We start from the raw sequence: 11,596 nt of genomic DNA, 5'->3' as shown, positions 1-11,596 counted from the left end.
TTATATACGGTTAGTTCCAGACCCTTAATTTGAATCTATTAGTTTGTTTCACATTTACTCAATTACCAATGGCACCAACTGTTTTTGTTTAAACTATAAATTCAATTTGTTGTGTGTTGGGCAGGGTGTGTACTGATTTTAATAAATTGTATTTGTGGACTATAAATGAAATTTATTATTCATAATAAAATTTGAAAACTTGTTCATACAGAAACGTTTTAAAAAGTACTGGACACTTAAAAGATCCTATGGATCAATTAATTGTCTCTTTGCAACTACACAGGAAAAAAATGTAAACACTGCAGTGCTACTGCACTCCACATAAATGTAATATAACACACAAATTCATATAGTGTTCATTCATGTAACCTCAGGGCCAAAAGAATGTAATAAAAAACAGTTCCAAAAATGATCTGATCAAATTAAGTAATTACATATTTAAATACCAATACATTATAAAAATAATAACATGATTCGGACTCAGGCATCAAGTATCTCGGTCTTTATTCATATTAAATTCACAGAAAGTGAACTTCCATTATCACCGCTTCCCATAAGATGGAAAGTCTGTTGATTTGTAGCACATCCCGGACACGTATGCAACGTATCATGGATAAACAAGTCACAGTCCAAACAAAACACTTGGCTACAACGCCCACACTCATACACCTGGAAACAATGAATATAGAGTCAACTGTACGTACACAACTAGTTTTTATTTGTTGAATAGTACATGGCAGTAAGTTACAATACATAACAAAAAGTTAAGTGATAGAACACATTGTAAAATTATGCGAGCAGTACACTATAAATGAAAAGTTCTAAAATTAACTCCATTATCTTACAAATACACGTTTTTTCTTTTAATGTAATATGATAACTCACATGTTTATCATGATCTCCATATGACCTCTGACAGGCGTAGCACTGTTTGTGAAGATCAAGATTTTGTTCCATTTCAACAAAATTTTCCACAGGAAACAAATGATGGTAAGAACGGGCCAAATGAGGTGCAGAGACAAGTGTGAGCCCACATGCTCGGCATTCAACAGGCAGTTCACAATATCGACTACAACATTGAGGGCAGAAGTATCCTGCTCCACTATGGCTCACACCTTTGGCTTCTGCTGCTGGTACATCTAAATGGCTGCCAACAAATGCTTCTGCTACAGTTATAGTGTGAAGCGAAATAACCACTATGTTTTAACTGTGATTTAAGATAATTATTATTTTAGGGTTAAAAAACATGACACAGGATAAATACAGTGCAGTTTTTTCCTGATATTGCAGGACAGAAGAGTAAATGGTGTACGTATCTTACGGCATGCATATGAACACGGAACAAATACAATACTGTTATTAATAGTAAATGAAATCATGATTTTATCGAATTCCTATTTCAAGGACCAAAAAGAGAAGATGGAAAAACAGGCAAAACAAAAGTAGACTAATCTGACATGTCCTTTTGTATTTTTAGCTATTCTTCTCTGTTTCACTATTCGCTTCTCTGGAAAATATCAGCCACTAAAATTTAAACAGCTAAAAGTAGCAACAACATTCTTTACTGAAGTAAACAGACTTATAAAAGTTATCAAAAACCAATCCTGACATGGTAATTGAAGAAAATTAATACAGAATTTTTTAGAATCATTCTAAGTAGTGTCAAGTTCCAAGTAATGTACGTAATACATCACTAACACACAGAAAATTTCCAGACATATTTAAATAATGCCAGTGTTTAACTTTTATAAGAAAGGTAACAAGGAAGATCTACATAAACAACAATAAATTTTCCTAGAGACATCTTTTTCAAAATATCTGACAGAGGAATGTACTCAATAGTAGTATCAAACATTTCACTTAGTGCAGCAAAATACTACATGCCTTAAATAACAAAGTATCACCAGTTGTGTTTCAGTGATCTGTCCAAATTACATATATATGACATGACACCCTTTTACAAAAGCTAATATTCTATGGAATTAACAGTATTACAAACAACTCAACTGAATCAAGCTTAACACATGTAATGTAAAAACTGTTGCTGAATACTTCAAACAATGCTGGGGAGTACATTTTAGTTACTCAAGAAAATCCTCAAATGGAGTTCCACAGGGTTCAATTATGGATCCACTCATGTGCTGGGATAATACTGGAGCGGTGTGGCACAACCACAACAGCACGGCATGCCAAGTGAAGCAGCATTGGCGAAACAAACCAGTGCTGCTAATGCGCACAATTATAGTGGCACTGCAAGTAGAGTGGCGTGGAGCAAAGCAGCACTGTGTGTATCAAACTTGTTTGTTTCTGGGAGTGGCGACCAGAGCAATTGAGTGACTGGCTGCATTCAGGCAATACTGACAGTGTTCAGCTTTTGCTATGGGCTGCAGCATCAATACTGTTGCTGGTGTTTGTTTTTCTTTTGTTGCAATGCCAAGAAAATCAAATTAGCGGACACCATGACAGCAGCTGTTTTTACTTGGTGTCCTTTATGAGACCAGTGAGAAAAGAATCATTGTAGCTGATTCATTTTGGACTAGTTATGTGATGAGATGGAGCAAAATTAGACTAAAAGGACACAATACATTTCTCTGAATATCTTATTTTTTTCACTGTATTGAAAAATGAAGCAACAATAAAGTTGAAAAAAGTTTGTAAAACTGTCTCTCATCTGAAGCTTTGTTAAAGTTTCGTCCTGTGTGATATGTGCCTTGCACAGAATGCTCAACTTATACTATACATTGTTCATCAACATTCAGGTCTCTTTCTAGGCCAATGACAGTGTTGTACGGAAAAAATGTAAATTTTACAATATTGTCAGCAAATTGTGATGAAGTTTCTTTTGGCTTCCAAAATATGTTTTACTTAGTGCTCATTATTCCCCAAGCACATTCATCACTTTGATCTGAAAAAGCGTTCGTTGAAATATTCTTTCTGTGGATCTAAAAACATCAACTGGACGATTTGATAAAATGCCTCAACAATGGATATGCCTCATCTCCAATAAATAAAAAAGGCAATATAACTGACATCTTTGACAGTGGAGAGTCTGCCGGTATATTAAGCTCCCCTTCTTGAACCGGGCAGAATACACCTGAAGAATGAAATCTACCACAAACACTTTCCTTCTGATATCTCCCAACACTGAATGTAATGAATTTTCTGAGAGCATCTGCAACTGCTGTAGTACTGTTGAATGAAAATATTTGTAACTATAAAACATTGTTCCAGAATTTTCAGGGCATGTCAGACGAATGTGTTTTCCGTCAATGTCACAGACTGCATTTGGAAAGTTCTGTAAGTTATATAAATCATTTGCAGTATTTAGAAAATCATCTTCAGAAGGCACTCTCATGTAGAGTGGTTGGGCACAATTCCACAACACTGGTAGTTGACTCACCAACTACCACAATGGTTGTGGATGCTATTGTGCATGTCAGAATCATGTCTCGGAAACTTCTTCTGATTTCTAGGAACCTGTAATAATTCTCATTTCTCCAGCTGTCAATGACACTTCAAAAATTACATTATTCCACCAAAAAAATCTGTAGTTAGGTGTATATCATGCTAGACAAGGAAGTTATGTACAGCACCATATGACAACATATTCTCCTCTTTGTGGGCTATCATTTGCCAAAATCTCTTTTTGATATCTCAAGCAGTTTATGAGATAAGAGGGTGTTATGAATATTTCATTTTTGCTTTAAGGTCTTGGCACACAAATTGAACAGAGTGCCCTATATACAATCCATTATCTTGAGATAGGATGAGTTACAGATCCCATCCAAGTTCAAAGAATACTTCAATATGTTAACTACATTTGATAAGTAGTAACATATGACCTAATGTGCACCAAATGCAAACTCATAGTGACCTGTATTTTTCATTGCAAACTATCCGGCTTTCTTGCAGTAGCTTAATAATTTTTAAGTATCACAATAATTATGAGAATTACTGAAATGATAAGCAGTTCATCATGAAGCTGACGAAAAAGCAATGAGATGCACAAGAATCAATTTTTTTTTACCAAGTTATTTCTTTGAGAAAGATTGTAGATCAGCCAGCTTGCATGCTTTTCCACCCTTGCAGCCAAGCGAGCCGTGATGCTACTTCCTGGCCCCACTATACCTAGATGTGAAGCTGCGCTGTGCCAGCTGCCTTCGCGCAGCTCTGCTCTGTTGCGTCACTTCACTATAATCTGGTTCTTAATTACCTTCTGTGTTCTGAACACTGGAAATTTTAATTCAACAGCTATTTTTAAAATTACTTTGCCTGGCAATAATATATAATGATCGTAGTACACATCACACGAAATTAAAAAACTGGACAATCTGTGGTGAGTACTCTTGCAGAAAATAACATGTATCTTTCCACCACATGAGAAAACTCACCACATGCAGATGGTGAGAGGAGTTTCTTTCCCCTCTGCTGTAGTGTGGTGTGGGAAGCCCATTTTAATAAGTGAAGATTCCAGGCAGGATGCAGCTGGTGGTGGCTCAACATGCATAAAAAGTTGGTCACGGTAGTGGCAGTCATCGAGAACAACACCAAACTCACCCCCAGTCTCTCGGCTTAGGCGACGACATACGTGTACTTCTGCTGCTAGGCCCACTACTGAGCACCGTACACCTTGCTTTTTCAGAGACTACAAATAAGGAAAGTCTGCATTCATTCACAGAGCACTAAGACACAGTTAACATTCTGTTAAAAAATAATAATTAATGATTTATAGGATGACATAACAAATAACAATTGTACTGAAACCAACAGATTGTAATGCACTATAAATTATGCCTCCGAGTTGCACAAAGAAGATAAGGCACTACTTCTGCCACTGCTTACACATAATTTAATTGTGTGTTACTGAAGGACATAAATGGGTTGCCAGGGGAAAAGTGTGTGTTCACAAGAGGAGGAGGAGAGCGCAGTTGTAGGAAGGCAAAGGAAAAGGGTGTGGGGAGAGAAGGAAGGAAGGAAGGAAGAAAGGAGGGAGTATTAGGATTTAAATTCCCATTTGCGAAGGAGTGTCTGGAATGATTCTGCAAACAAATCGGCTGTGCCCTTTGAAAAGAGCATTCTATCATTTGCTTGATGCAATTCAACGAAATTGCGGAAAGGGGGAATCATGGGAGGAGGATGGGAAGGTAGAGAGTGAGGGGCAAGGGGAAAGGGGACAGGAAATGGTGGGGGTATAGGGAACAAGACAGAAGGGAAAACAAAATTCATGATCATGAAGGACAGCAAGAAGTGCATGCAAGCAGAAAGAGAGAGAGAGAGAGAGAGAGAGAGAGCACAATAACTCTAATGATGTTGCAACAAAGGAAAAGTCAAAGAACTAACTTTTTTTTGGACTTTGTGAACGGCAAGACTGTATGATATGAGAGAGGGAGTTTGGACGTTAGCACCCAAATTGTATGTTTTCTTGCAAGTATGACAACCACAAGTTATGACAAGTTCATTTTAACATGAAAGTCGACATTATTGTAAAATGAAATAGTATCTACAAGAACATGTATAAAAAGTGTAAATAAGATCATTTCTGAAACATACCTTCAAAGAAACGAATAATGGAAAATCCAGGATAGAATAATGACAATGTTATGAAAACAATAGATTGCTACTCACCATATAGCAAAGATGATGAGTTGCAGACAGGCACAACAAAAAGACTACTAAACACATAAACTTTTGGTCAGAAAATCTTCTGACTTCTGAAATAGTCAACATACACATACACATTTGTGTAACCACAGCTCACACACATTTGTGATCACTGTCTCTGGCTGCCAAGGACAGACTGCCTGACCTCAGCAGCCAGAGACGGTGGTCATGTTTGTGAGCTGTGTTTGCATGAAAATGCGTGTGTGTATGTTATCTGTTTCAGAAGAAAGTCTTCTGACCGAAAGCTAGTCTTTTTGCAGTGCCTGTCTACGACCCAACATCTCCCTATACCGTGAGTAGCAATCTATCCTTTCCATAATATTATTAAAGATATGAATAGTTGGGGTGTAGAAAAATATCCGCTACCAGTCACAATTGTGAATGGTAGCGGATATTTTTCGACACCCTATAAAGGGACAATCACGGAGTTCGACAGCATCCACTATGGATAAAATTCATATGAATAGTTACTGATAGGAAGGGCTCAATATTATATGTAATTAAATTTAATACATCCTTCTACTCCACAACAACACAAACTGTAGCTTATAGTAATGTCATAATTTCATGGCATGGAATAATGCATACTCAAAAAACATTTCTGGTCAGGAACACATGGAAAGGCTACACATTAGTACTGTGCATGCAACACTGGCTGGATGCAACCGAATGCAACAATTTTGGAAGCAATAATCCAAATGTTAAAGAAAGGGACCTTTAGTACAATATACTGAAGGGAAAGTGTATTTGCCAACAATTTATGACAGTGTGGTAGAACAGTTACTATTCAAATATCAGCTCTGTTCTTATTTTGTAAAACATATGTCCATGGTAGGGTATTGACTGATATCTAAATCATTATACCACAATGAATAAGATGACATTCTTGTACAATAATTGCATATTGCCCTATACCCCTTGCAACAATTTATGATTTGAACTAATCAACACACACACACACACACACACACACACACACACACTAACACCCCTTTCAACATACCGGGGGAGTAACATGCACCAATGAAAACCTGTCATGTCTATCAAACTATAATAACAGGAATGAATGCTGCTTTCCCACTGCAGAGCAATTGAACAACATAAAATTCACAGAGGGCTTGTCTACTGAGGGGAGCAGTTGTCCAATGTTGCATTTATGTCATTATGTACACATTAGAGTTTTATCAAATGGCCAACGAATCTCAGTCAATGAATTATGAAAACGAACACATGAACACTTCTGAAAATATTTGTTTTAATAACAATAGTTCGCATTTGAAGGTTCAGCAATACGATATTATCCCAAGTACAAACCGAATTGGTCACACTCTCAGCCAGTGCATAAAAGCAGTTTCCAGGGAAATTACGTACATGCGAATCCTAAAAAGATGTTATGTAGTGCTGCAAAGATAACCCACTACTGCTATTCAGAAGCAGTGGAATATGTATTTCAGTCCTAATGTCGAAACAGACTTCCTAAATGCCATACTCAGCTGACATACTTGAGCGGCACTTTGCTGCCTCCAACAACCTTACCCAATCAGTGTCCACTGGCAAAAGATAATGAAAACCCCTCTGCATGCTCCCAGCTCCATGAGTCACATGATCACTACCGTAGTCAAAGTCTGTCTGCAGCCAACCACATTTAATCACAACAGTAATTTATGTTTAACATTTAGATCATATTCATTAAAATTATTATCACAAATATTAAAATATTTTCTTTCTTTAATTTAAAAAAACATACAGCCCAATAATATAAGCATTAAAGTAGAACTGTTTCATTGTGTAACTTGTCTTGCCACTTATTTTTTTCTAAATCACTTTTCTCTCTCGTCGGACATATTCCAGCAGGCAGTGACCCAGTTGTGATATTTTTTATCATGTAACACTGACGTATGTTGTCTTATAACCTAAGTAGCACAGCAAATAGTGGATATAACATTTTACTAATGGAAGCAACTAGCAAACTTGCAGGTCAGTGTTATCCTATGCCGGAATACCGCCTGTCTGCAGGGCACAACATCATGGGTTACAATCCACACTTTAGTAATGCTTCTGGAAAAACAATCCTTACAATGAATGCTGACTGTGGCATGCTTACTAGGCTGTTTCGTGTCGCTATAGAATGTTTATGCTCATTGCCAACAATTAAAATATTGTGCGCCACAGCAAAAAAGTTGATTCATGCATGGTGTTGTATGTAGTGGTTACTATTATCAGTCAGAAATATGAGTGAACTGGCCTTACTTGGTCCTTCCAGCAGCTGGCTATCAACTTTTGTGTCATTTCTGGGAGAAGAAGGTGGGATTTGTCCCAGGCGTCAATGTGGTATCAGAAGCTTTTACTTCCAGCATCCTTGCGGCGGCTACCTTATAGTGTGAGATTAGTACATATTCTCCTCTCTGAATCTGAAAAGAATGTATTTCATTGTGTGGAAGGAGCTCTCTTTATTTATCCAGACCATATTCTTTTGTCTAGTGACATCCACTGTTGTTTCAAACTTTTTCTTTTATGTCCACTAGCTTCTGGGTGAGTCTATTAATTTAGTGTGTTCTCAAAATACATATTTCTTCTATTGATTGGAGAGCAGCCTCACTACAAATACCATTAACAGACATACAATACAGAGATTGTCATGCATGTACACTTTTAAGGTGTAGAATTCTGGTGCTTAATAGGTATCTGCTAAAAGTGTCCTTAAAAAAAAAAACTGCCCACTCAAATGACTAAGCATCCTCCTTTTATTTGCAAGGTCGGCATTACTTCTCTAATATCTTTACTATTTCTGAAGTAAGCCTGATCATCATCCAGCGCCTCTTTCATCTTTTCTTTCTGTTTTCCGTGTGTTATTCAAGTCAGCAATTTCCAAAAGTGACATGTGAAACTGATAAGGCCTTTTTAATGAGTGATGTTTCAGACTTATAGTCTTTTTGGTGAGTGTCATGACAATGCCTTTTAGAAATCAAGTAGTGAGCCTAGTGTTTTGTATAGTTTGGACACCACATCCACTAACTTTCTTATTCTTGTACTTTAAACTAATTGTAGTTCTGCAGGAGGTATGTCATTGATTTCTGCCAACTTGTTTCAGATCACATAATTAAATACTTTGTCAAACCCGTTCAGTATCATCCATTACTCCCTCTTCAGGACTACTTTTTTCTATTGCACAAGCTTTCTGTGTGTTTCAGCCATCTATCTGCCCTTCTTCTGCACTTATTAGAGATATCACATCTGCACCTTTTTTTCTGAAAATAACACTTATACCAACAGTAAACCAGAGTTGCTGCTATCATTGGAGAATGTTGTTAGCAATAACAACTCTACAACTGACACAGTGTCAAGGGCCACTCATACTGAGCCACACCCTTTAACCCATGAGACATCTGAGGCTAGTGACAGCTAGCTATTACCAGGTAGTTTTCTGCTTGTCTACTCGTGTTGTTGACATCTAGCACTTGCTAGAGAAGTATACTGGTTGATGATACTTTGGACCTTGAGCACAATTTTACAGGTATTTGATGTGTGCTGGCAGATTACTCACTTTGACTCAGGTCACTGACGTGATTCAGCACCTTTCAAGATCAGCTTATGCATGGTGACTGACATGGCATCCAGCTCAGCTCGCCATTAATAAATGGTAAGGGACATATTCTGGTTATTCTAACCATTCTGTGAATGGATGCATCTTCCAAGATGTAATAAATGTGGTTATGACCAACCAGAACAGAGGTTACCAAGTGTTAAGGACTTCCATGCAGTCATAACATTAAAAAGTCAATTTGCATCACGAATCCTGCTATGACACTGTTAATCCCAGAGACCTCTTCAACTTATGATGCCACATGTGTTCCCAACGTACCAACCAGTGAAACTAGTGCCTGCGAGTGCCCCGCTGCTCACAACTGAGCTCTTGAGCTTGAGCAGCCTGATACATGGGATAAGTCGCACATCTCCTTTGTATTAGCCAAAAACAAGAACGTATCAGGAATGCCAGTTCCCTACACTAATTCATTGCTCATGGTACTGTAGCAGAAAATGAGTCCTCTCTGGATGTTATGTATTCAAATTAAAGAACCCATCAATGGTAGAAGTGCCTGAAACAGGTCAGGTACTTGTATCAGCAAAGTCATTCTATACTAGTCCAGGTAGTTCAGTGTTCACTCCCCCCACCCACACCCAAGCACAGGCAGTTGGAGCTGCACCACAGTCTGTGTGAACTGCTCTGCTGAGCGGCTGCATGCAGGGGCGGGCAAATGATAGGACAAGGAATGTGGTGCACTATGGCTGCCTGGCAGGTACCGTACCATTTGCACCTGCTCAGTGGCGAGCTGCAGGAGCCCATGCCCCAAGGGGCAGAGTTGGAACAGCTGGCTACAGTGAATCACAAAAACAGACTGGAATTGTAGTATCACAGTCAGCAAAATCATGCCATAATTCATTGTTATCCAGCAACAAGCTTGTATTATCCGGCAGCACTTACTGTTGTTTTAACATTAGCCACGCCTAGAGCACAAAATCAGTCTGGTTCGTCACTGTGCCATGGCCCAAACAGGTCACCTTGTGAAACCCAGTAACAACCATAAGACAGCAAATCTTTTGTTACAAAGATTTCCAACATTCTAACTTTTAGTACCTCACACTGATTGTAGCATCTCTGAAAGTATTTTACTGCCTCCTGCTGACTATTTTTTAATGTTCATATAACTCATGCTGTAACAGACTAGTTCAAATACCGGATCATCCATTCCTTCCACATTAACCACACATTCCAGTACTACACTTCTGAACAACTATTCTCTGTTTCTTTCCCCATCCTTGTGCCATCCTTATGTATATAGTTTGTACTTACCACAAGTTTCCATATGTACCACTTAGGTTCTTTTGTTGCCCAGCAAAAATACCAACATCAACGGCTGACCAAACATGATGCTACTCATTGATACAATTGCACTTGTAATGGTGCTTTGTCACTGATAACAATACGATGTATGTTGAGTTGCCAGCAAAAATACCAATATCAACAGATGACCAAGGATGATGCTAGTCACTAAAACAACTGCACCTGTAATGGTGCGAATCATTGATAACAATACAATGTATGTTGGGCTGTTGCCCTTGCCCTTGCCCACTCGGATATTTAAAACTGTCAATGGCCACCAGTTACTGTCAGTTACTTTTCTTCCCGTCTATGCTATGGACATTGAGCACTTGCAGTAAAGATCTACTAGATCATGACATTCATGATCTTAACAACTGGAATGGATTTCCATTGTGATTGGTTGTGTACTGGTTGATTACTTATCTTTGTTCAGCTCACAGACTTATTCACCATCTTACAAGTTCGATTAACTGCTAATACACAATGACTGGTTGTGCACTAGAAATTCTGAAACTTTTTAGTTCTTCCAATATTTAATTAATATATTATTAGTCCTGATAGAAAAATTATGACATTCATTTTTCAGGTCCCCAAAATTACATTTAATATTCCTGCATCAAGTCTCAGTTTATAATTACAGTATTTTTTCAGTATTTACATGTATTTCTCAAATGTTCTGAGTTTCCTTCCCTGCTATTCCTATTAACTTTCTTTCTGAGTAACTTATACAGTTCATTTACGAAATTTCTTGAAATACCAGCAGCAGTTTTCTTCTCACTATCTTTCCTGTACCTACTTTTCAGCTTTAATTATTTCCTTCTGTAGAACTTTCCACTGATGTTCTGAAATGCTCTTACCAGTCATATTTAGTCCATTGCTTTAAAGAACTTCCATGTATCTTTAATTGTTTATTATTATTAGAATTTGGCCAACACACGACCACATATAACAGTTGATTTATGGCATCATATTCTTTTCCTTTTTTGGCTTCCCAGTACTTCTTCATTCTTGTGCTCTGTTGTTTTTTTCTTTCTTTGCTCCATGTCCCTCCTC

At 37.8% G+C, this 11,596-nt stretch overlaps 1 protein-coding gene across 3 annotated transcripts in view; it reads right to left on the bottom strand.

Annotated features, from left to right (window-relative positions):
• Nucleotides 1-204: 204 nt before the first annotated feature.
• LOC126253052 (general transcription factor IIH subunit 2) overlaps nucleotides 205-11,596 on the bottom strand; it is a 135,717-nt gene continuing 124,325 nt past the window's right edge. For 2 of the 3 annotated variants that reach the window (XM_049954132.1, XM_049954134.1), the window contains 3 exons: nucleotides 4,392-4,645; nucleotides 886-1,147; nucleotides 207-669 (listed from right to left, as the gene is read on the bottom strand). In XM_049954132.1, coding sequence (XP_049810089.1) covers nucleotides 508-669; nucleotides 886-1,147; nucleotides 4,392-4,645 — 678 coding nt within the window. In that variant the 3' untranslated portion in view covers nucleotides 207-507. Of the gene's footprint in view, nucleotides 670-885; nucleotides 1,148-4,391; nucleotides 4,646-11,596 lie in introns of all 3 variants that reach the window. The other variant, XM_049954135.1, reaches the window with a different exon arrangement.

This window comes from Schistocerca nitens, chromosome 4, assembly GCF_023898315.1.
Source record: "Schistocerca nitens isolate TAMUIC-IGC-003100 chromosome 4, iqSchNite1.1, whole genome shotgun sequence".
Classification (NCBI taxonomy): Eukaryota; Metazoa; Arthropoda; class Insecta; order Orthoptera; family Acrididae; genus Schistocerca; species Schistocerca nitens.
Note: the sequence above shows the minus strand (reverse complement) of the source record. Positions and strands in the feature narration are given on the sequence as shown.